Genomic DNA, 27,645 nt, shown 5'->3' with positions numbered 1-27,645 from the left:
CGTTGGAGGCTTACGAGGCTTCGTTGTTTACAATACTGAATCTTCGGCTCGGGTATTCTGTCGTCTGGTTAATATACGGCCAGACTAACTCTAAGTCCACACTTCTTATTGCCTCAGCACTGAAAAGAGACGCTCAACTTTAAAAAAATGAATATTATTAATTGTCTCCGAAGTTTCTGTGTTTGTGTCCCTATTGTATTTATTAGAATGAAAACAAGTATAGCGAAATGAACAATGAGGTTAACAAAGGAAACTAAGTTCGCTCGCTATTTCAGCCCTTTTTAAATAAAAGGTGATAGAGTACTGCTATGGAGGGTCAGTGGTTTTATCCCAGTCCATGTCAGCATTTAGTGAATATTATCGATTATTGGTTCTCCATTTTTATGTGTTCGTACAGATACATACATATAGCTAGATATGAATATAGCGCCAAAATCATGATTTTCAAATTAAACCCTATAGTAACATTCCAGATAATATATTGCTAAATCTGTGAATAATTTCTTATATGCAGAAGGAATACAACGTAGATCAATGGTGGAATTCTTAACCCTAGCTGAAAAGTCTTTGCTTTGGTTCCAGGCCATATGACTTGTGATGGACATTATGTTATATACTTTCTCAGGGTCCATATCTTTTCCCCCAATTTCCCTGTGCCACCGACTCTTCCAAAATGGTTTATTTGCTTTTTGATTTTTTTAAGATACAAGATTTTAAAAGTAAGCTTTTATTTCATTTTTCTTCACTATACACACATACATGACTTTAGTGTTAGCAAAGATCATATGCATGCTAGTGTAGTGAAGATCTTCCTTAGAATAGGACTATACATAGATGAAATTTGATTTACAGGCCATATATGGCATTACTTACGTAGAATTGTGCGTTCAAAGTACGCAGTAACTTTATAGACAACTTATATTAAATAAGCTCTAGTACGTATTAGAATATTCAAGGACATTACATAAGCACTGCGGAGACACAAACTAAAAACGAGAATTCCCTCATCTATGGATTAAAAGTATGTTTACAGTAGAACTTAATTTATTTTACATGACCATAGGCAGAGGTGTACACCAGTAAAAAATAAAAATGGTTTGAAAAATCCTGAATGGAATCAATGGAATTCTTGAGAATTGTAAAGAGGAGTTAACAACACTAAAACGAAAAAAAAAATGAAAAATAGCTAAAGTGGAAAGAAACCGCAAGACTAATTTAATTTCGAGGTTCAGTGACTGCTACCTTTCTACATTCTGTCACGAATATCTCTTCTTTTGTCAGTCGGTATTAAGTCTTTGTTTTACTCCAGTATTACTTTCTTTCTAGTGTATTATGCTTTTTATCATTATTCTTTAACCTGACTGTTTTATTTATTCTATATCTTTCTATAATTAATTTTCTGACTGATTAGTTACAGTTGAACTTGACAGGGTCAGATAATATTGTGTACTCTATTTCTTTCAAATATTTTTTTAAGAAAGAAAAATCAAAACAACCACCTACAAAAATCCTAATAGCATCCAGCATAACATATAGTAAACAACATCCTATTGCTAAAATTAACACTGTAATATTTCTGCGGAGGGATGTATTGAACTTCATTGATTTACCTTACCTTTTTTATGGAAGAGTGATTAATATCTATATACAGAAGATTTCAGAAGGAATAATGATAACTACATTGTTTTCTTTAACTTTTACGTTCGTCAGTTTTATCCTATAGGCTAAAGAAGAAAATAAAAATGAATTATTGTGATATAATAAATTGTACTAAAATTATCTTAAACATCTATGCCTTGGATGGGATGTGAAATTACGATTAACACATATTACGAAAATCTTATACATATGTATATAGTAGTATCAACATGTTGCAAAAAAATTAATTGAAATGTCAGTTGAACGTCCCACAATTATGTCCTTTAGGCTAAGAGAGATGGATGATTAAGGCAAGTGAATGATGATGGAAGTATTGGTGCAATGAGAATGTGGAAGGAAACGACAAAAAAGTACGTACATGATGTTGTCCACCACAATCTTACTCGGCCACGATCTCGTACACCAGAGGTAAGCGCTCTGTCACTGAGCCATCCTGCCCCCAAAGTCGATTTTAAGACTCAACCGGTTGAAACTTGACATGTATGTCGGGGGTGTAGGCTAAAAAAAAAATGATATTTGAAAATAAATGGTTATGAAAGAAGTGAGAGCAATGAATGTAAAAATGAAATGAAATGAAATCCTTAAGTTTTACGTCTCACGATTATGTTGGCTAAGTTAAAAAAGGCGGTGATCATGAGAAGTGAATGAAATGGTGGAATGAAGAAAGTAGGAGGAATCGGAAGAACCCCATGAAAACCCACGTATACGGTGTTTGTCCACCAGAAAGATCACTTGGTGCGAGATGGAATCGAACAGAGGACCCCATGCACCATAGGTGAACGCTGTACCACTGAGCTACCGCGGCCCCAGCAGTGAATGTGGTAAGCAATGAAAGAACTCTGAGAATACCCACGAACACGATGCTATCCAGCCACCATAAACTCGCATAGGCATAATGGAGCCAGTGTTCTCTCGCACTAAAAGACAGCTTTCTATCACTGAGGCGCTATGCACTCTTTTGTATTTATTTGGATGCATGATTTCTGTAAATACAAATATACACCGAAATAAGCACAAGAAAGAATATCATTTCCGATGCTAATGGAGATTTGATGTGGAGAAATTTAAGATAAACGGACTACTTAAAACATTTTAATAATATCGAGCTTGAACCTTGGTCTCCTTTGTGCCATGGGATTTGGGTTACAATATGGCAGATTCTCAAGAATGAAACATTTTTAAATTTCATAAAAAATATTTGTGTTACTCGACAAATGGTTAATGGCATAGCGAAATAACTTTTAGCGCTCAAACAAGAGGACATGTCCGGGTAAGCTAGGATCTCTAGTAACCCTTCGTGGGATATTCTACTACTTGATGTACAGCGGGGGACACTTCTAAATGGTACAGCCATATGGAGATTTACGGCTAAGGTGTACCATTTAGAAGTGTCCGCCGCTGTACAACCAAACATATTTATCTTTCTTACATCTCGGGCCTCATCACATCCCAAATAACTTGAGCTTCTGGTAGTTAGTTTTTTTAAATTAGTCTGTGAAAAATTTGATTCAGGACTGTTTCTTTCTTTAAATTGTTAATTTAAAGTATAAAATACAAATTATTTCTTTTCTCTATAATAGTAGTCCTCATCGTGAATGTACACTGTTAAAAATACTTTCTTAAATCTGAGAATCTGTTTCTTATCTGTGTACCGAAAATATCTTTTCTTAGAAACAAGAGTTTGAAACTCTCATTAATGAGAAATGAAGAAAAGTAGATGAGATTGTATAAAGAACAACGAGAAAATATCCTGTTACTTTGCTTATGAATGAGAATTGGCAAATCTCTTTTCTAAGAAAATATTGTCTTGGTGCACAGATAGGAAATGGTTTATCAAATTTAAGAAATTATTTTTAATAGTGTAATAAAGTTCTGATTGTCGATTTGCATCGCCCAACGTTATTCTATGCATATTGATAAAAAAATATATATAAAAATAAAATATAAAAATCGAAATCGCTGTTCATATTAGCTGATTGGTGTAAACAAAACACTTTTTAAAATGCATTTTACATTAACTTTTAAAAAAATATTTACCTGTGAGGACTAGGACAAAACCCGTGACTATAAAGTTTGGTCACGTTGATGTCCAGCACCTTCTGAGAACTAGACTTGAGAAGTGTTTCTTATTACACATTACGCTATAAGGAAGCTTGTCTGAACTACTTTTTCTGGTTGCTGCTCCCAGCCCAACATCATTAAACTTTGAAGATTCTTTCACAATTGAACCTACAACATTTCTCTTTCCGAAAAGCCTTTGACAGATCAAGAGCACACACACATATCGAAAGAGATAGGATTGGGCAGGGCGTTAGCCAAACGGGGACACACACGCTTTATGACAGAAAGTATATCCGAATTATATTTCCCAACCACTTTTTTTTTCACGTTGAAATGTTGACAAATCACTACATTTGTCTTGAATCCTAATTTCTCTTGTATCCATTTTCACATTCATGATAGTCTACTACTCGTGGTAAACAACGTTCCAGCCTTTTAACACAAGTGGTTCTGGTTCGATTTCTGATGGAAACTCATGTAGTTTGGGTCTCATGTTAAGCTGTAGCTGAAACGCTAAAACAGGGTTTGAGATCTGACTTTGGTAACTAGTGTTTCTCACGAAATTTCTCACGTTGCGTCACGTTTCTCATCTCGTCTTAAATTTAAAAATGTGCTTTCGTCTCGTGGGCAATACTGCGTCTTGTATAAATTCGGTGCTAGAAACGGCACACTAAACTCCAGACAATCAACTGTAGTTTGTTGTATGAGGTCAAGGACATTCTTCAAAGATGCATTTTAGAGAATCACCAGAGGTGCAGAGATGTGGCGCAGTGGTATAGCGCTCACCTCTGGTGGTGGAAGACATTCGTTCAATCCCAAGCCACGTGAGCTTGTGGTGTGACCATGTTTCTTTCAGAGTTCTCCCATTACGTACCACATTCTCTTTCCACCTGTAGTTTCATCATCACTTTCATTAATCATTCATCTTCTTTCTCTTGAAGACCTTAAGCGTTGAAAATAAAACCAGATATTTCATTTCGTTTCAGACTCTTGAAATGTTACAGGTATTTGAAATGAGGAACAATTTCATTTTACATATAGTAACGCTTTGATGCTGACTATAGAAACATGTATTTACAATATGTTGTTAGATATTGTAAACTAGTACTTTATTTCCAATTGTTTCTGAATACGCTTGTTATTGTTGTACTTTCAGGAGCTCTCTGAGGATTGGTCGCTTCGTGAAAAGCGTCTTCTGCTGCGGATCTCAGAGCTGCAGCTGAAGATGAAAAAGGCGGAAGAGACTTACCACAACGACAAGAGGGAATTGGTGAGTCCATATTCTTCTTACATTTTGTTTGAAACTAGAAATTCTCGATCTTTTTGTTTCATTTGAATCAACTCTACCACGACTCAAATACGTACACACATATGATTCGGTAATACGGCATGTTTACAGAAAACAAAATCAACTTCCTAGTGTATTGTGTAGTAACTTAAGTACACATGTAGTGCTACGGACATATAATAGCAAATTACGTTGGTTTAATTGAAAGATACTGTACAATCCAGGGTGTACTGATAGTAAGATAAAGGAATGAATGAACAGAAAGGTATGTTTGGGTACTGCTTCGCAGATTTCGGAGGATCCGATTTTGGGGAAAGTTCTCAATGGTATTTCTAGGTCTCTATACAATTATTCTACAAGCATCATGCAAAAGTGTCGGATCGATAGTTCCCTGCTCCTGACACTCGCGAAAGACTACTAGGGTTATAGAAGCAAAAGATGAAGAAATTGCGATTAATAGCGTTAATAAGTTGGAAGGTTATATAAAACCAACCAAAGTGGGATAACCATATCTCATCCAGATATGGTTATTCCACTTTGGTAAGACCACGAAACCAGGCTGACGCCGAACAACGAAGAGCAAACACCTATGTATTATACTCCTGCTATTCTAGGTTGATCTGAACTGGTCCACTACAACACAAGAATAGAAATTTGATTCCTGAACACTGGAAAGGGGTTAAAGCCTTATTTCTCGTCTCGTCTCTTCTCATGGTGAATACTATTTACCGTATAAAAATGAGCTGATTACGCCATCCTGCTAACCCTGACTATTAGAAAAACAATTCAATGTTGCAGAAATCTCGTCTCGCCTCTATTCTCGAAAAAAGTCTCGTCTCGTTTTGTAAAGTTATATACAAAATTTATACCCTGACTTTTTAAAATTTTATTTAGAAGTCGTCAGAATCCTTCCATGTCATGTGAAGTCCACAAAGGGTGTGATACACCAACATTTAAACCATATTAATTCTTGGAGTATATTGTGCAATCACTTGCGTATCTTTAAACACTGATAAATGCTCTTCACTGTGTTCGTGCGATCACTTTGCCAAATTTATAGTTTTAATCTACGTATGAGTCAAGCGAAAGTAAAACAGTTTTGAGATCTAAGACTTGGGTAAACTAGTGTTGCTGGCGAGACTCGTGAAACTTATTGTGTCGTCTTGTTCTCGAAACGAGAGAAAAAATTCTCATCTCGTGGGCAACACCATTGGTGAGGCATAGCAATATCCGAATATGAGCATAACCATTATTCCAAACATTCTGCCACAACTGGTGGACCACGCACTGCACGTTAGGATCTTCCATATATTATGGATCTTCGTAAATCTTTCCATTTTGAAAGATTTCGTCCTTGACCTAGTTGTTATGGCGCGTGTCTTTCATGTTTGAGGTCTCGGATTCAATTTTCAGCGCAAGAGCATTGAATACATTACAGTGGTTAAAGCCTAACTGTAAATTGTAGGTATTAGCTTTCGGAGTACGAACTAGTGAATACCGTAACATTTCCACTAACTCGTCCGCACTATATACTAATCGTGCTATATACTGAGAATATCACAGTCGATTTCAGAGGAAACAAAAGTTTTACAGCTATACCGCATGGCGTCACTACTGTAAATGTAAATGACTTAGAGTTACAGTTCTGATTCCAATGGAGATGACTGCCGAGCACAGTTGAGATATGAATTGTTACCATTCCTTTTCATTACCCCAACGGATAATTTGTGTACGTAGCAGATATGTCCAAACTCTTGAGCCCTATTTTCGTGCTCAAGTTGAATAAGTAAGTGCTAACTAATGTGATCGAGAACCTTATAAGTAGATAGCAGGTCAGAGTCAAGTCTGAGGAGCTCGAACCCCAGTGAGGTAAGTGAGTGCGACCAAACGCAAACCCCATTGAGAATGGCGACACTGAGCCCTCAGTAACAGCGAGCCTTATTGAGCATAGTGTGTATCAGCCAGAGATATCGTGAGCCTCATCGAGATTAGTATATCCTTGAGCCTGCGTAAAGTCGAGGGAGCCCCGACGATTTTTTTCTTTCTTTTTTTCTTTTTTCTTTTCTTTTCTTTTCTTTTCTTTTTTTTTCTACAATAACTTAAACACTCTTCATTCAAAAGTTTTGTGTTATGATTAACTTAGAATTGAGTGCATATTTGAACTGCGGGATTTGAACATTCGATTCGTTGAAGGATGGGGTTTCTTAAGAGAATCAAGGACCTCACTGCTCAATAATAAGACAATGGATCTATTCGAAATTGAGAACAATTAGTGTTTGCCACGAGACGAGAGATTTCATGAGTCACATGGACAACACTGATTCACCCATATCTCACTGTTTTAGTATTACATGATTCATAATATAAATTGGTAAAGTGATCCTACAAACACAATGAAGAGCATTTATCAAGGTTTAAAGATAACGCAAGTCATTACACAATATATTGCAATAATCAATAGGTTTAAATGTTGCTGTATCACACTCTTCGTGGCCTTCTCGTGACATGAAAGAATTCTGATCACTTCTAAATGAAATTAAGCAAACAAAGCAGGGTGTAAATTTTGTATATAAGTTTACAAAGTGAGACGACAAAATTTTCGAGACGAGACAAGAAAGCTTTTTTCTCTTTAGAGAGTGATAACGGCCTTACTCACTTTATATTGTATTGATAATATAAGAACTTCCTCAAGTCAGCAGAAAGACTAAGATACTTTTTTTTCACAGCTGCACCGTTTCATCATATTCTGTGATTCCTTATTTTTTTTAAAAAAAAATTGACATAATATAGCTTTTTTGTGTGTGTAAGTAAAAACAATAATCGAAGGAAGGCGTGTTAATACTAGCGGAAATCGGATAGAAATGGCTTGAAATGTTCAGTGTAGTGGAAACGGCATTTCTGGAAGTCATGGAATGAAGCATTCCACCGGAAGTGAATGCAACAGTTTCTGTTGAATCACTTCGTTTTTATATACATGCATAACTTACAGAAAAAATAGACAAAAAAATCTTTATAATGGAAGGAAAAGAAATGTCGGTTGATGACCGCTAACATCCGCGTTTCAACAGCAACTATCAATAATTACTGTAATTATTTAAAATAATGAAATTTCTCTTTCTTTCTCTGGTTTCTATATTTAAAGTAAGTAGACTGACTTTTTGTATTTTATTCAATATGAAATCGCACTCCAGCTTCCAGTGGTACCTAGGGTGGGTGTGGAAAAGATGCTAGATCACAATCTCTCCTGGAAGCCCGAAGCCAACAGCAATCTTTGACATATGGGCAGGAGTGGTTGTATATAGACATACTGCTGAATAATAATAATAATAATAATAATAATAATAATAATAATAATAATAATAATAATAATAATAATAATAATAATAATAATAATAATAATAATAATAATAATAATAATGTTTATTTCAGTGGCGTGAATGTATTTAAGCGAAAATATTATATAATACTCTGTATGGTACTAGAATATAAACATATACATTAACATTATAAAGAAAACATGGAGAGAATTAACACCACAGGTAATGGAAAATGGAAGTCAAAAAAGTAGAATAAATCCCTTGTCGCATTGTTAAAACATGCAAAGTTTATACATTCAATAGAATTAATAAGAAACAGTCAAACAAGGAATAAAATAATAGTAAGCATCTTAAAGTTATATTTAGTGGAATTTTCACTAGTCATCACACTAATACAATCAGTTAAATCTCGTAAAATTATTCATACTTGCTTAATACGAATATAGTTGATCTAAAGTTATAAACTTTTGTAGATTTTACATTTCCAGTGTAAAAGAATTAAAATTAATAACTTCTTATGCTGTGATTTAGCACTTGGAAGTCGATGTTTCGTAAACTGTATTCCCTACAATAATGCGCTGTATTAATCTAGTACTTTTAATTCTAGTAGTACTACAATAATAACAAGTAAATATCGAGTGAAGGGTGTCTGTCATATTATATGACGCATACCTGTCCTTCAAATGTTTAGCTGGATGTGCTTACCTCATGATCACGCACAGAAAGCGGAATGGGAAAATTCTTAATAAACCCATCACACGCAGCCTTTACATTTTATTAACAGGGAAGAGCGTATATTTCGTAGTGGGACATGTTAATAACATATTAATAATAATATACAGATTTTTCTTAATAGAAATCTATCATGCAAGTAATGGCATTTGGTGTTTTCCGTACAGAAAAATAAATAAATAAAATGCCAACTTGTTAAATAGAGGCTACATTTTTGGTTGATCATTAAAATTTCTATCGCCACTACTTGACATACACAGTAGATATTTAGGAAATAACACGATGTGTTATGCAAAAGAAAGAATTCGCCAAGGAACAAGCAATTTTTTTACGAAAAATGGCCTCAGATATATATATATAGACATGAATAAATGAGCTCGTATTAAATCATACACCCAAAACTTCCTTAAAGGTGTTAGCTATGGATCTAATACGAACATTTGCTTTTTATGCTTTATGGTTGCCATATATATATATATTTTAATTTTTGGATTGAAGGCCCATTATCACTTAAATACGTCTCTCCATGTATGCTCTATCTTGTCACTATGTGGCTCTTCATAACTGCATGAGGGGCCGCGGTGGCTCAGTGGTAGAGCGTTTACCTCTGGTGCTTGGGGTCCCTGGTTCGATCCCAGCCTCCGCCAAGTGGACTTTGTGGTGGACAAAGATCGTGTGCGTGGGTTTTCTTGGGGTACTCCCGTTTCCTCCCACTTTCTACATTCCACCACTTCATTCATTACTCATCATCACCGTCTCCTTTAGCCTAACCGGCATAAGCGTGGGACGTAAAACTCAAAGATTACATTTCATTTTTTCATAACTGCATGGTTAATGCACGTATTTTCTGTGTATGTGGTCTCTGGTCCGGTTCCCGATTATAAACCCGAGAAATGGAGAGGCAAATGTGTATAATCAACGAAATATTTCATCGCTATGGAAAAAATGTTATTTTATATAATTTGGTTGAGACTTCCCAGTTTAATAGAATTAGTATTCCTCTCGAAACGATAATTGCATATGCGAATTCGAGACGAAATGAGAAACAGGACAATCCTCGTCTCGTTTTTGAGACGAGACGAAAAATTTCTCGAGCTCGTGGCAACACTGGTTCATCCAGGTCTTAGATCTCAAACACTCTTTTAATGTTACATAAGTCATAGTATAAAAACTATAAATTCATAAAGTCATTCTACGAACATACTGTAGAGCATTCATCAACGTTTATAGATACTTAAGACATTATACAATATAGTCAAATAATAAATATAGTTTAAATGTTGTTATATCCCACCATTCGTGAACTTCGGGTGGTTCGGAAGGGTTATAATCACTGCTAGATGAAATTAAGGAAACAATCAGGGCATAATAATTATGTATATAAATTTTCAAAATGGGATAAAACGAAAAAGGTTTCCAAGAATCGAGACGAGACGAGAGGGAATTCTTCTAGAATCGACACAAGCCGAGATTTCTACAAAACTTTACAAGATGAGACGATAAAGCCTTATTTCTCATATCGTCTCATGTCTCATTTTTTTAAAAATATTTGTTTGTATTGATGGCCTGTGGCCCATAATACATTTCTACACTTTTGTGACACACTCCTAATGTGAATATACACAACAACAAATACAACTGAATAGGTACACTAAAAGATTAACTAACAAATGTTTGTTTTCTTATGATGGAGTAGAGGGTGTATTGTTGTCCTCAACCTCTTTCAAAACTTCTTCCCGTAAACGATAGAATAACTGAAGAAATTTCGCGAGGGTTGATAGCTTCTGTTTATCAGTTGCATTTAGAATTTTGTTTAATTCTAAGTTTTTGTCACGGATCCTATCCCCTATCCTTCCCCTATTGCGTTCTTCCTCTAGCACCTTACATTCGAATAAAATATGTATTTCATTTTCGATTTCTCCACATAAACTACATAAATAATTTCCGTTTTCATCTTTCGGACTTTTCCACCTGTATATCTCCATCCGAAATATTGCTATGGCGCGTGTTACCGAGCTCAACTAACGAAACTTTTTTAATCCATCCTCCTTTTTTTTAAAAAAAACAACCTAAAATGCATCGTAATTTACAAGAAGATACGCGTAAATCCAATGTTGGCAGTATACACGTACAACATGATTCTTGTGGTACGTATGTAACCTGACACATGGCGTTCGATTTATTTTTGTGGGCAAATCAAGTCCCGCTCACATTTGCACAAACGCCATTTGCGAAATCACTTGAGCTTTTCTTTGAGTGTGTACCAAATCCGTGTTGGTATCAAGTATACCAATGATATATAAACCAATGAAAGATTAAATTACCTGTCTGTGTTAGAAATAACATGGGATAGACCTATTTATAAACAAACAAGATTTATACTGAAAATAATAATAATAATAATAATAATAATAATACAAACGGTGTAGGTACTTGCGTGAATAAGACTCGTAGCAATCGTGTGAGCAAGTGTAGCAATTGTTTGTAACGATTTGCCATTGATAAGCCCATTGACTTTTATGGGGAATTATTATTATTATTATTATTATTATTATTATTATTATTATTATTATTATTATTATTATTATTATTATTATTATTAAGTGAAGTTTTAATTGTTTGACTACTAATTTTTTCTTCAAATATTATGAAACAATATTATTTGAACGTCTTTAACAACGTGAAAATTATTTTTTTTTACTTATAATTAAATGTTTAGTAATCAAACTTCATTTAAATAATATTAAATGTATGGTACAAAAAGTTAAATAGCACATATCATTGGTCCAAATTCGGGGAACGGTGAATTCGTTGGAAAGTTATTGAGCCAATGCTGGGCCAACATTTATGTAACTTGGGCAAATTCATTTCGGGAAAAAGTAAGAAACTTTAAACTAGTTTTGAACAAGAAATCAGTAAAAAATCACCTCTCTAGTTAAAATTCCAGTTCATTTCAAAGATAACAGAAAATAGTACGTAATTTTCCATACAAATCATATCAATGGACTTTAAAAATATATAGATTGCGTAGCTTATTCAGCACCATTAATATAATATGAATTGCTGATTCCAAGGCTTTTTAACATATACATCCTCACACATTTATTAAAACCATTAAGTGAGACTTATAAGAATGTAATGTTAGTACGACCCTCCGGTACTCCATACGGTAACGTTTGAACGAGAGCGAGTGTATTTATTTATTTTTGCAATAGATATGTAAGTTCGTTACTGTAATCGATCCGTTTACATCTTAACGCGTAACGACAACTTTAACGCACTGTATCGTTAGGGAAATGGCATCCTATGTTTGTATGCAATCTATGCAGCAGCAACACATTGTTAGTTGCCTATGATAAAAGGATATGTAAATGCATAAATTTCTTTACGCTTCGCTTTTAGTTACGTGATTATCCAGAATTCATGACATTCTCGTGCTTGTATGCAACCTGTACAGCAGCAAAGCATTGTTGGTTTCCTATGATAAAAGGATATGTAGATTTTCCTACAGCATAAATTTCTTTTATCTGTTAGTCACGTGATTCTCCTTTTTACTGTCTTTGTCATAGTTTATTATTATCATCTGTATTTCAAGTCGTCCTTTCAATAGCAAAAATTCTTATGCAAGTTTCCGGACGATTTCTTTCCTTACATAAAGTACAATACTCAGCATAATATATTTTATGACATTGTTCTTAACCCACAAAATACGCTTTGTTTTCTTCTTAAATTCTTTCGACATCCCTCTTCCTGCTTTTTTCTAATTTCTCACTTACGCTTCATATCTATACTAATATGTATTACTACCTATATGTGAAAAATTAGTTGTTCTACTTTCTGCTTTTCTGTTTCTATATCTGACACCGAACGCTTCGTTAAATCACCATTGCATTATTATCAGGGCCAGCTCGTCTATATAGGCGAACTAGGCAGCCGCCTAGGGTGGCAAATTTGAGGGGTGACGCGGCGTTTTTTCCTTCTTTCTTTGTGGCGTTTGTAACATTGATAGAGCGTATAATAATTATAAAAGCATTAAAGCAATACTTATAAAAGCATTAAACTATGTAAAAGCATTAAAGCTAGCTACCATATATGGTAGCAAATTTCAACACGTACTCATTCGAAATCGAAATAACATTAACTAATGTTCAAGCCAGGAGGGTATTTTTCTTACACGTGTTAGGTAAAGGGCCTTTAGCTAAACAAAAAGGGGGTAATATCAGTAAATAAGGGGGCACAGAAATATTTCTCGCCTAGGCCGACCCTATTTGTTTCCTCTTATAATGTTTCTTTTAATTTCACATTTTTCATAACTTTTCTTCAAGTTTCCTAGGATTATATTAATTTTCATTTCAGACTCTGTAATTAAATTGCATTTTATTTATTAACCATTTCTTTTTCGAACTATTTCTAAATTTTCAACGTTTTCAAACTGCTTGCAGTAATTCACTAAAGTTCAGTAAGGCGGTGGAGATCCTAGTCTAGAAATGAAACTGTTAAACGTTATTTGAAAGGTCCTATACACAAATAAAGTTTTATTTTAATACAAGAACTACCAAGCGTGTTTGTAGACCACATCCTGTCATATTTCGTATCCGGCTGCAGGTTTTTAAATTTGTCCCTTTGTTTTTTGTCTATTACCAGTTTGATATATTTACGAGGAATTTGAATAAATAATGAAGTAAGGGGAGGAAGCTTTAGCCTGTTATACCTGGAAGCATTAAACTTTTTTTTCTAATCGCATAATGTGTAATAGGAAAAATAATAAAATCGCCGCTGATTATCAAGATTTATTTAAAGTATAATAGGGTAAAAGCAAAATGATACCGTGAAAGACAAAAAGGATACCGTGAAAAGTAACACGACATGATTCCTTATTAATAACTGAAAATTTTCATGAGCAGTCCGAAACATCGTTTAATGCTTCACAGCATGTAACATGTCCCGTATTTCTTGTGTCAATGACACATTTATCTGCATAAATTATGAAATTAAATTAAATCTTTGAATTTTTCGTTCCAGAGTTATGTCGTGTGGACTAAAGTGATGATGAGAAATGAATGAAATGGTGGAATGAAGAAAGTAAGAGGAAACGGAAGAACCCGAGAAATCCTACGCATACGGTGTGTGCCCACCACAAAGCTCACATGGCGCGAGCTGGGATCGAACTAGGGACCCAACACACGAGAGGTGAATGCTCTAACACTGAGCCACCGCGGTCCCTTACATGAATTATAAGAAGGTATGATTTAAATTATGAGACATCAATGGGACAAAGTTATGAGACATGGAATATTGGCTATTTCTGTGCTACAGTTGGCTACCACCATTCATTCTAGCATGTGAGCTTTTCAATTGTCTTATGATGCTGTGACAACGCCGAAAATGATGAGTTCACACCGAGTATCGAATCCGGTAATATACACTCAAGTGCTAACTTTTCTGCTACACAGGGTACATTAATTACTCATATCTACGTATTGTAATTTTGCACTTGTTAATGCATTTTTTTCTTACTTATGAGTCCCGGAAATACTTTTTCCTTTCTCTCGTTGGCGTTAATGGAAGATTGTCAGGATCATTAAGCCTGAAACATTTTTATAAAGTCTCTCCACAACCAATTTAGTCCAGAGACGTGCTAATGCGTGATTGTTGTTTAAACAATAAGGTATTAGTACGTATAATTCTTCCGCTTCTTCCCTCCTGCTCACAAAACATCTTTTCTTCTTCTTTATATTTTTGTTTCACGAATTCGTGCGGGGATTGTAGTTTGTTGTTGACTCGTGGAAAAGGGATGTTCGCTGGTTGATGCGGAAGCTTACCAGAACGGTAACCCTAGTACCGTTTTTTTCTTATTTATTTATTTTTGGATGAGAGATGCGTCATCTAACAATGGCCCAGCAAGCACGTTTACATAAGGAAAAAAGAAATTAGTGTATTGTTGGTATAGCGTTTGTAACGAAGAAGATGTTCCTGTACTATACCGTAGTAGCATTATAGCATCAACTGGGCGATGTACGAAGGCAGGATGAAAGAACGGTACGATATGGTAAAAGAACCCGTTGAGTACGATGCATCACACATCGTGCGTGTTCTTTTTTCTTTTCGTACAAAAGACGGAAAGGGGTGGACACTATAGTTGTACGTGGTACGTACAGTAAAAGAGAATTACAGATTTTTGATGTTGCTATTTGTGGGAGGAGTACTGGAATCACGATTCATGCTTATGATGATTATTTTTAAAACTATCGCCAAAAACCCAATGAAGCCTTTGGGAAGAATGAAGTTCCATACCGTCTCTGAGGAAACGTGACACAGATGAAAAAAGAAAGAAAGGGGGGGGGGGAGGAAAGGAAAAAAGGTCATTGATGTACACGTTGTGATTGCATCTTCAGCGTTTTCTTCACACGGTCTGTGGAAAGGTTACCATACCATCCCGTACTTATGTCTTCTGTGTTGTGCAGTGCAGTTTCTTTCTTTTTTTAAAAAAAGTACCATCAATAAGATTATGTCATTTCAAGAAGATTCGCTCCTTATTAAAGTTTTTTTTTTTTTTTTTTTTAACCTTTCACCTGATGTAATACGAAGTGGACTGAATGTCTTTACATCATGGACCTCTATTAACAATCCATATAAAATCCAGAACTTATCAGTTTTAAATTTTCAATTCAAGAATATTTATAATAATATACTTGTCAAAATAAATTAAATTTTAGTTAAACACTATAGACTTTTGTGGATACTCAATTTTTAAATTTGAGAAAAATAACAGTGGATGTCAAAATTTGAGTTTACAGTAGTCTAATATTTAATAAGTGTCATGAAACAAAGTTTTTCGAATCTTTGATATATTGTTTATTGAGCGAAGCATAAGGTTGCTCATGAGTTGGGACAGAGCTCTTCCTATAGGAACAGATACACTTAATGATTATTTCAGGATGTGGCCCGGGATAAAATCATCTTCCCTCCCACAGACATACGAAATACCCCAGGACCACATCTCCTACTATCCTTAATGTGGATTCCTTGTACTACTTTCTACCCCAAATATGTTTCAATTTCCTTCCGGGGAATATCTTCTGAAGTCAACACTGGATACACGTTTCGAGACGAGATAGACTCAGCTTTTGTCTCGTAACTGACTGACAGTAACAGTTATTTTCAGTATGGTGAAAATTTGCTTTGGGATGATTTTTTTTTAAGAAATGATTATTTGTTTAACCCCTTAGTGCAAACCTACCTACATGGTAGTTTCCTTCCCTTCTTTACATGTTTCCGACTAACTTACGTCGTGGGGACCTCCCTGTCTTCACATACTTCTGACATCACTACGCCATAATGACTTTTGTAGCGCAACGTTTGAAGTGGCATAATTTGTAACTTAATATGTTATGCCATTTATATCGGTTTGTGGATCTTTTTTCTCTTATATATTGATTCTATTACTACCTGTGTATTTATAGTGTATAATGAAGCCAAAGTGGATAGCTGACGAAATTGTTACACGTTAATATTTCTTTCTTTTCTTTTTTCTTTTTCTTTTTCTTTTCTTTTCTTTTTTTCTTTTTTTCTTTACAATAAACGTATTATTTTGCTCAGCGAGCAGTTTAAATCAACTTTACGTGTACTAAAAGCAAAGCTTGAATAATGGGAAGCGTCATTGAAGTTCAATATAGTTTAGGTTTTGTGCAGTTTGGGACTTGTGCATTTTAGGACCATTCCAGTGTTTCCAATGACTATGATTTCCATCCCATACCTTTCTCTTCTCCCATTCCAATGTCATTTAGTCTCATCTTTCCTCAGGGTTACACGCATCCGTAATCAGAAAATACAACTACCACCATAGTTTCTACACTTTACACCAGCATTGCTCCCATGGTGTATATATTTTTTTTATTTGTCAGTAGGTATATTTAAAGGAAAAAAAATGACCAAAAGTTCTTTACATATTTGCTTCAAACAGCCAGTATGTATGAGTGTGTTTCAAACCGTAGTTCATCCTCTAAAAAACAAAAATTAAAAATATCTGGAACTTCCTGTTATTATCAAATTATGCATGGGTAGGTACTCATTAAAAGCATTAGGGTGGAGATCATTCTCACCCCTATTGTATGGTCTGCCTATTATATTATAGGAATCTTGTTAGGATTGAAAACATCATTCAGTGTTCCCACTGCAAATTGTGATATCAGATTCTTGCCCTTTTCTTTAGATAGTCTGTTTAAAAACGGCTGCTCTTGTGTATAATAGTTGAACATCACAAATAAAATCTCATCCATTTCTCGTTATGTTTGCGTGACTTCTATGGGAACAAGGGAAACTAAAAAAAAATAGTCCGCTACGTCATGATTTCAGCAGGATGTCACATATAATTGTCGCTCTCTTGTCAACCACATATAAAATATACACACACAGAACAATAACAAATATCCGGAAATGCTGTTGTGTGTGTGTACATGTGAGAGCAACGGTAGATATAGTACTAATGCAATTACTAACAATGAGTGGTTAAAAAAGAATAAAAGGAGAAAAAGCTACTTCAAGGGTGGGAAAAATCATTGTGGAACTGTTATACTCAATGTATAAGAATTCATTGTGTGGTTTGTTGTGTTCACAGTGTTTGTGATAGCGCATAGTTCGATGATTTTACACGCGTAGTTGTTAACATATAACTAACTAACTAACTAATTCTATAGCCTATGGAATCCGGACATTTAATGCCGCGTTCACAAAAGCTTTCCACTGACTTCTATCCTTAGCTAACTGCATCCAGTTTCTACTTTGTATTCCAATCTCTGCGAGAGCCATCTTAAGTTGTTAACATATAGGCTTAATTAAAATACTAAAGGAGGTATTTTCATTATTTTGGGATATAAGAGCTAAAGAGCTTAACATGAGGCTAGTGGCGCAGCGTTAGTCCACTAGTTTTAGGTTTACTGACAGGGTTACGATAGAATTTTAACTGGAAATCCAGTCGGAAAACGACTATCAGGAAGATCTAGGCGCAGATGGGAGGACAATTTTAAGATGGATCTCGCAGAAATAGGAATGCAAAGTAGAAACTGGATCCAATTGGCTAAAGATAGAAGTCAGTGGAGAGCTTTCGTGAACGCTTCATTGAACCTCCATGTTCCGTAGATCATAGAGTTAGTTAGTTAGTTAGTTAGGGTTACCACATACAGACTTTATAAAAAAGATAACATTTTTAGATTTCCACCTCCATCATCTCTCGCGGCACTACATCGGAATGATGTAACATTTTTGATCTCTATGACTTCATTCAACATTGTATCAGAGGGTTTTCTGAGAGCAAAAGATGGGCCAACGCCATGTATATCTACAAGTTGCACTTTTTTCAAGGTGTGTCCATTAAATTGATAAATACCTGTAGCAGTGTAACTGTTATGTCTTGAATATACAAGCAGCAGTATATTAACTCTCAGTTTTTATATATTGTCTTCAATATGCAGTAGTGCAGTTAAACTTATTCGAATATTCGAATAATTATTCGGTACCCGAACATCGTTATTGAAATAATTGTTCGAATAATGATTCTTTATCAGAATACATGTTCGAATAATTATTCGTTATCGAAATAATTGTCAAATAATTATTCGTTATCGGATAATTGTTTGAATAATTATTCGTTATCGAAATAATTGTCGAGTAATTATTCGTTATCGGAATAATTGTTCGAATAATTATTCGTTATCGAAATAATTGTCGAGTAATTATTGGTTATCGGAATAATTGTTCGAATAATTATACGTTATCGAAATAATTGTCGAGTAATTATTGGTTATCGGAATAATTGTTCGAATAATTATTCAATATCGAAATAATTGTCGAGTAATTATTCGTTATCGGAATAATTGTTCGAATAATTATACGTTATCGGAATAATTGTTCGTTATCAGAATAATTGTTCGGTTAATTATTCGTTATTAGAGTAATGAATTATTCGAATTGTAACAGCACTGATATGCAGCAATACACCAATTTCTTTTACAACTTCCATTTTTTATGTTAAGCAGCAGTACGCCAAGTGCCACTTTTTATGTGCTAAGTCTTCAGTATGAACAACGAGATACTAATATCTAGAAATGACTCCAATCTTTGTTTTCGTGTAAATTGAACATTGAAAAAAAACATAATACAAATACATATAATGTAATAAACAAAAATACATAATAGAGTATACTTGTGTACATCATCTTTATTGCGATTCTTTGAAGATATGAATTCTATGTTATGTTAATTCGAATTGAAACATAGGTTGCACTTAATTTGAGTTCAAATTTAGTCTTTATTAATATTCCCATCATATTATTTGGATTGGTTGGTTGAAGTTTAGCGTTCCTTTCTTCTTCGTCGAGGCTATATGAGATCTGAACCAACAGTTTAAGGTGGAATCTGAACCAGGCATGCACTCAGAAATTTTTGTTGGGAAGGATCTAAACTTTGGAATGTGTCGAATACTACAAGCCACTCCGTCTATGTAGTATTGAATGGGTATTCTTCTGTATCCGAAAAGACCATAAGTAATTGTAAAATACTTCTACCTATATTTTCAGAGAAATGATAGCACTAGATCGCTTTTATAAGAGAAAGAGTACAGATGAAGTGTAACATAAAATGTTCATGTTACATCATTCATTTCTCAAAAGTATAGTTTTATTGAGAAAAATACAAATGTATGTTTAGTTAAGAAGTTTTTTTTGGGGAGTCCGGATTCGGTGGACCCCCGTGGGTGCTTCCCTGATCTGAACCACTGTGGTGCATTCAATTTTCAACGTAATCACCTTTGAGGTATATTCTTTTATTTTAACAAACTTAAAAATCATAGAAGTAGTTTTTTTTTTTTTTTTGAACATACTCAAACAGATCATTGCTGTCATAGCTCGAGAATTTTTATCGTAGTAAGAAATTATGTTCAATATGTAATTAATTGAAAATGAAACTGATAAACTAAAATATGTTTCTCATGAATCGAAGCCTAATGCTTACATTTGCATACAAATACAATAAGTAGAGATAAATCCGTATTAATTTTAAATATCTGTTGCTAATTTTAGTAAAATACTCATACATTAAAGTAGTAACTCATACATTAAATACTTGGAATTTCTTATTTACAAAGCACCCATTTTCTTTAAGATCCTAAATGTCTCAGGAACAATTTTTTTCTGTTATCAACACAATACTTTCACTGGATGTGTTTCAAATATATTTTCATCAGTTACCTTGAAATCAGATCATGTATACAATAGCTTCCGTAGTAAATCATCAGCTTAATAATACTGTATCTCTCTAAACTAACTTCCCAAGGAAATGTTTCCACGTTTAGTGGGAAATACATTGTGTATAATGGAGAAGAATAATATTTATTATTATTATGTTATGGTTTCCCATCATAAGTGAAAGTTTTTACTCCTGGAATTGTAATTATATTCTTGTCTTCTAATTTGTAACACCATATATATATATATATATATATATATATATATATATATATATATATATATATAAGAGGTGTCAATTTTGTACTTCTTTTTTTCACGTAGATAGGTGGTAATTACAGGGAGTTCCTCAGTGTTAAAAACTATAATTTTAAAGAAAGAGGACAAAAAATATTGGTTATTTTAGGTAGAAGAATTTCTTAATATTCTAGTATTTTACCAGTGAATTGATCGTTGAACTTGACAACGACAGACTATATATACATGCTGTATAACATGTGTATATAATTTTCTTTGAAAAGAAGCAATAAAATAATATGTCATGGCCAGAAATACTGTGATAGCTTTTGTAACCATTTAGCCATTGTATGCAAGTATATTTCGTGGTATTTTTTGTTTATGTTTTAAATGTGGCAACAGTTAATGCCTCTGTCTAACAGTTTCCTATCAAATTTTGTTGTGTTAATTTGAATTCTCATGGGAAAGGTACAAAATTACTAGTGTTGAATACATAGGCGTACTCCCTACGCTCCTTAGAATACCATTGGACCATACGCTGATGGTGTGATCGACCGTCGAAAGGCTCTTTTAATCCTCAGAAGTAAGGTTCCATGCCCTTCCTTCTTCTAACAAAATATCCTAGTTACGTCAATAGTTGAGTGGGAAAGTGAGTAGAGATAGGTGTTCAGGCAAATACTCCTTCTAGAACATAAAATACTTTTAGTTTAATATAGTGTTGTCGTATCAGTATTATGACCCCCTGAGCAAACCAGTGTGCTGGGAGCCTTACGGCTAAATTTTGTACGTAATATATGCAATTCTGCACGTGGAGCCCAAGAAGAAGTGACCAGTGGGTCCATGTGTTTAAACATCCCTGGTTTAGTGTCTTGCAGACATTTTTGTTCAACGTTTTCTTTTAAATAAAAAACACAACCAAAATATAAAGAATTTGTGTGACTACCACTGGTAACATATGATGAAATTTTCCCTGATTTATGTTGCTGTTAAGTTTCATCAGTTCTATTTCAGTTTGTCGGTGTACTAAATGGCTGTTATAGTGTAATTCCGTCTACCTGTTGCGTCGAATTCTTGATTATTTTGGAGAGATTCGGATTCGTTGGAATGAATGTCGTATGTATCCTATTCTCTTCTAAATAATATAATGATTGGATACAAGTGTTTCAGCCACAGTTGTACGTAGCCAACTTGTCCAGGGAATATTTTCACGTCCACACAAATCATTGCTATTTATCACCCAATGTGATATTTGTTCCATTTTTCGGGTTGGATATCTATAGTTTCCTATGCACACTTATAATTAGGGGGCGGAAGTTCATGACTTAAAAAATATAGATATGTGACCTATAAAGTGCTTTTTAAAAATCATGGAAAAAGGACCTAAAAATTGTGAAAATTACGATTATAACCAAACAATATAATTACGATTCCAGGTCTGCCATTCCGAAGGAGCGTACACTAACATAATAGCAATGAGGGAGCTCATTTTATGAGGAGCATGGTCGTCAGCAAAGGGGATCTAATGAGTTCGTCTAGAGACATATCCTAAGTCAAAATAAATGGGAAGTTAAAACTCAGGAATCAAATTAAAATATTAACTTATGGAGGTAACAATGAAACTTGTTATTATTATTCACAGTTTCTATTCAAACTTCATCAGAACAATCTATAACTTACGATGTAAATTGTCGGACCCTCATAGCTATAAAATATCGTTAAAGTGTCGTATCTGTTACTTGCACTTCGAGTTATGCATTCAAACACATGGAAAGGCACGATGGTATATGTAATGTATACACATATAATTGTAGATGAGAAACGAAGATACTGTCTTGTCATCTCAATGAAGAGTAACTGATAACGACTTTTTTTTTAAGAAAAAGAAATCCATCCTCTCCGCCTTCGTGAGTTCTCTGAACCCTGGCTATACGGAAAGGTGCCCCCAGACTGACCGGTCTTACTTCAGAATCTGACATCATCATCTCTGTCTGATTCTCCTGCCCTCTCTTTCGGGTACATTCCTCATCAACTTGAGCCAATCTCTTCTTTTCCTGAAGGGATTTTTGCACCGGGAGATGGTCATATCCTATTGGAGCCTGTATACCAGATACTATATAGGACCTTTACGAAGTAAAAAAAAAAAAAATCTTAATCCGCCTACTATAACACATATACTGCGTTGCATACTTACATCTGAATGCAGCTAGAAATGTTGATGCTTCTTCTTCCATTTCTTCTTTTTTCTTTTTCTTCTGATTGTTTGCGATTTTCGGCCTCTTCCCATAGATATACATTTCGCCGTATATAATCATATTAATATACCATTACCATATTTGGACGTGCATGATAATGTATATTGCAATTTTACCAAGCCTGTTATTGAATTCAAAATTAATGATGATGGAAATAAAAATTCTTTGCGTTTCAGCCTAAGAAAAGAAAAATCGTTTTGCGTGTAATGTAATGATTACCTTTAAAAATTGCTCATGTCTCAGTTCATTTATTTTGGCGTCTTTGAAATATTGCAACCTTCTTTTAAAAAGTGAATTTTTGTAATTTCATACTTTGGTGGTGTATACGATTTAGTACTGCTGTAAGATCATAGGAAGATATGTAATTTATACTGAACAAGTATTGGTTTCGTTGCCAAGCACTTCTTCAAATTCCCATTGCCATTCATTGCCAAACAATTCTCAAAAATTGTTGCTATTCTTTTATCATTTTTGTGATCTCCATTCTTCATCTGAGTGCATCGTCTTCAGTTTCAAATCATTGCAAATCGATTTGGGATTGAAATTTATACATTTATATCACTGAAATGATTACGAAAATTGATGGAAGTACTCCGTAGGACGCTATACGTTTGCGGATACCAAATATACCATATCGTTTACAAGATATTCTGCATAGAATTGCAATATTGTGGACTTAGAATAGTGATTATGTTCTTCTATGAGTTGATCTATCTTTCTTTCTCCAAGCAATGATTGTAGAAAAGATTAGGAGTATATTCTTGCAAGTGATATGCATCATGTAACTTAGAAAATAAAGGGTTTTACGACGTACTGCATAAGTTTATTTAGTAAAACAAAAAAACTTGACGCTTTCCCATGCTAATTTTTAAACATCTCAATTTCATTATAAGGCGTTGCAATATTTAATGTGTTTAAAGTTAAATAACATTTTTTCTTTCAAAAGAAAGTTTTTTTAAAGGAGACAGGGTAAGAGTGCAGTTTATTTTTAAGGTTGATTGGCTACGATTTTTCAAAACAAGACTGTAGTCAAAACAAAATGATCATTATAATGCATTGTGTGATTATGATTAATGCAGATCTCTCCCTGGCTGCGCAGATACGGGTAAAGGTTTGTAATTCGTGGTATAAGTAATGTTAACTAGTAGCAACCACGACATAGCTGTGTGTGAAGTTGAAAGGTTTACACGTTTAATCATTGTTTTTCTCATTTCTCTATCGCCTAGAAAATGTATGTAACCGTAGAAACTTGTAAAAATTCCAACTCCATTCACGGTTATGGCGTGGTAGATGTTAATACAAAATTACTTTATATCACGACATTACCAACCTTTACCCTATCTGTTTCTCTCTATCATTATATACATTTTAAATTACAAAAAAACATGGTATTTTCCTTATATTATATTTCATTTCAACGTGTTAATTTGACTCTGATAGATAGCATTTCCCAACTTCCAACTAACGTATTTTCATTTCAAGAGCTAGTGTTGTGTAAGAAACTGTCAAGATATGTTGTTAGATTTATCATTGACTATTCAATGTCCAACATTTCAACACACTGTACCTAGGTATAAGTAATATCTGTTATTAAAATAACTACATAGTGTATTGTACTGTCAGGAAAAAAAATGTTTATTCTAATTTGTCTTTAGTCTTGTTTTCAATTATGTCTCCTGTAAGCCTGCACAGCAGAAACATGAGACGTTAAACTGAAAGATTTCATTTCACTTTCAATGATTATTTTATCAGCTTCTAAAATTTGAACATTTTTAATTCTTTGTTGACCAGGTTCATCTCCTTCGGAGTATCGATAAAGAAAATTGTAAAAGATGAAATGAAACTTATGTCTCTTTAATTCAATAAATTACTGTTTGTTTCTTATTGCAAATCATAAGGAAGTGATTTCTAAAATAATAACACGTAAATTTTCTTAGATTCTGGATTTTCTTCGAACTATAACACACTAAAAAAATAGTGAATAACTTAAAGACAATGAAGAATATTAAGAATTTAGAAAGTGAAACAGGTAGCAACTCCCAAATGATATTACATAAACTAATAATTATTTTCATGATCTTTCGTATAGTGTGCAAATTTGGATGCCCAAAAATGATGACGTCATAAGTTTCGCGCCCAAATTTCTGGTCTACAGGATGTTAAAAAAAATTTGTCACAAAATTTTGAGAATGCATTCCTCACATCACAATTTAAATAAAGTTCATTGGACCTGTGATCGGAAGTGCATAGTTTCATAGTTACCTAGGTATAGAGTGCTGAAAACGTGAAAAACTGAATTTTAAGGTCCATAGTTCCACTACTATAGGACCGATCGTAGTAGAGTCAAGACATCACAGGAACTATCCAAATATGCATCTTTCAGAACCTCCGGTACTTGCACAATCACTTTTAGAAATGCTGTTTTAGAGTACTTGATCACTCTCCACCAACCTGTCTAAAAATTGGTGTGCAAGTACTAGAGCATTCTTAAACATGGATATTTAGATAGTTCACATACCAGTTTCTCAGTAGTCTCATGACCTGATTACGATAGGTCTCATAGTAGTGGAGCTGTGAACTTTTAAAGTTCATTTTATTTCACGTTTTCGGCACGCTATAACTCCGAAACTATCCACTTTTGAGCAGAGGTCCATATAAACATATTTTTCTTATTTTGATACGAGATTATGGTATTGAGTTTTGAGATTATGGTATTGAGTAGGGATGTTTAATTCCGGAATTTTTACTTTCCGCGGAAACATTCCAAAATTCGGAAAATTCTGGATTTCGGAAAACCCGAAATTCGGAAAAACTCCGATTTGGGAAAAATTCTAAATTCCGGATTTTTTCTGAAACCCGTATTTTTCTCGAAATCCAGAAAGTGACTTTCGAATTCCGGAAAATAAATTTTCCGGAATCCGGATTCCGCAAAATTTTGTCCATCCCTAGTATTGAGATATTTACATTTTCCTTTAAATTTCCTTATTACGTACATATTTGTCTAAATGTCACGCCATTGTATTGCCTTATTCATTGGAATCTCTTTTCTCCTTTAACTTATCAGTTTCAGTACTCCAAAACTTAGTAAACATAGGACTGCTCCTTCGTGCTGTCAAAGTCTTCAATTTTAATGGTAATACTGAAAGAAATGGAAGGACCGTATACCTTTTTCTTAAAATATATATATATATATATATATATATATATATATATATATATATATATATATATATATATATATATATATCATCCATTTCTCTCATTGAAATAAGTTTTCTGAATACTTTGAAAAACTTACACATTGTATTATATATATATATATATATATATATATATATATATATATATATATATATATATATATATATATATATATATATATATATATAAAAGCAAAGAAAAACAGTTCAATTTCTATAGGCACATTTTTTCACTCCTCGTTCCAGACTTCATATTAATACAGATAGATCTTGAGCTAAACTGAACATCATATGCTTATGTAAGTTATATAGGATACAATGAATATCGTTATCATAAATTTGGAAGGTGATTCTGCCTACGAAAGTAGGACATAACGTTCATATAAACAAATATCGTAAACCGCATAGTTTGGAAATGACAGGCTGACGAAAACGGAAGAAAAACAACTTCAGAATGGTGTTTCTGCAACAAGTAATCAACGTACTTCTGATGGCTCATACAATAGTGCCCAGCACTATAATTGGTCTCTATCTGCGAGATTCGTTGTATGTCTACATAGTCAGCTCTTCCCTGTGATTATGCAACCATGTACAATACTTAACTCTTCCGCCATGTTGAATCCGATTGCAATATACTCGTACAGTTGCCGACAACTTTTTTTTGTTCGCTAGTACCATCCCCTTCCATGTTTATTTCGACCCAGCATTATTAGAGAGACTTTTCGGGGATCTCTCACGTCCTTCGGGGAATACTTTGCAGTTATTATGCGTGTTTACAATCTATGGTTTTGGATACAATTTCTCTTTGTGATCAATTTCTGAACCACAAAGCATACGTTAATTGCTTCTCGAGAAAACATCGCTCGAATATTTTCTTTACTCCTGTTTTCGGCAGCCTTTCATTCGGAAACGATATGGTTTACGAAATATATTTACATGATCGTTTTCTCCTATTTTGGTTGCAGAATTATCTTCCAAATATATGACACATTATTCATTAATACCATGTATAGCTACTATGCAATATGTAATATTGCAGACTTACGATACTTATTATATTCTACAAGTTTTTTTTTTCTTTCTCTGAGCAATCATTGTAGAAAAGAAGAGGAATATATAATTGCAAGTTACATGAATTGAACACGATAGAGCTATTTATTTATAAAATTTACTTATTTATTTATAAAATAAATATGCATTAGATTTCAAGAAAACAAATCTAAAGTTATTTGCGACTATTAATAGTAATAAACCCTCTATCAAATCTGAATAATTCAGCCATAGCTACACAGTTCTTTTACGTGTACAGTACGTTTCACTTTAAAATTTTGTTACTGCTTGCAGTTGTCTAAATGCCACGATGTCTGTGTTGTCTCATCATCTTTCGCATTCTCCTCTCTCCTTCTTTGCTCTATAATTTTTAGTAGTGTTTCAGAACTTAGTAAATTTGGTTCTACTGCAGAAGTCTTCAGTATGGTAATGGTCATTGTGAAAGAAATGAGGTCACCGTATAAAAATTTATCGTATGTTCACTTCATTTATATACTGTAAACTTTGTGGAAAGAGATAATAGAAGGCGAGGAAAAAGAACCAGAGAGTTTAAATCTTTTGAAATGTTCCTCTTTCCCTTTCACGATGAAATGAAGAAGAGTGGAAGAG

At 33.9% G+C, this 27,645-nt stretch overlaps 1 protein-coding gene across 8 annotated transcripts in view; it reads left to right on the top strand.

The window, feature by feature from the left end:
* Positions 1 to 27,645, top strand: part of LOC145689749 (uncharacterized) — a 506,237-nt gene that overhangs the window by 343,146 nt on the left and 135,446 nt on the right. For all 8 annotated transcript variants that reach the window (XM_081763962.1, XM_081763950.1, XM_081763957.1 and 5 more), the window contains one exon: positions 4,877 to 4,990. In XM_081763962.1, coding sequence (XP_081620088.1) covers positions 4,877 to 4,990 — 114 coding nt within the window. The remainder of the gene's footprint in view (positions 1 to 4,876; positions 4,991 to 27,645) is intronic.

Source organism: Thermobia domestica, chromosome 1, assembly GCF_964235325.1.
Source record: "Thermobia domestica chromosome 1, izTheDome1.hap1.1, whole genome shotgun sequence".
NCBI classification, from domain to species: Eukaryota; Metazoa; Arthropoda; class Insecta; order Zygentoma; family Lepismatidae; genus Thermobia; species Thermobia domestica.
The sequence above is the reverse complement of the archived record's forward strand: the minus strand, read 5'-3'. Positions and strand labels throughout refer to the sequence as shown.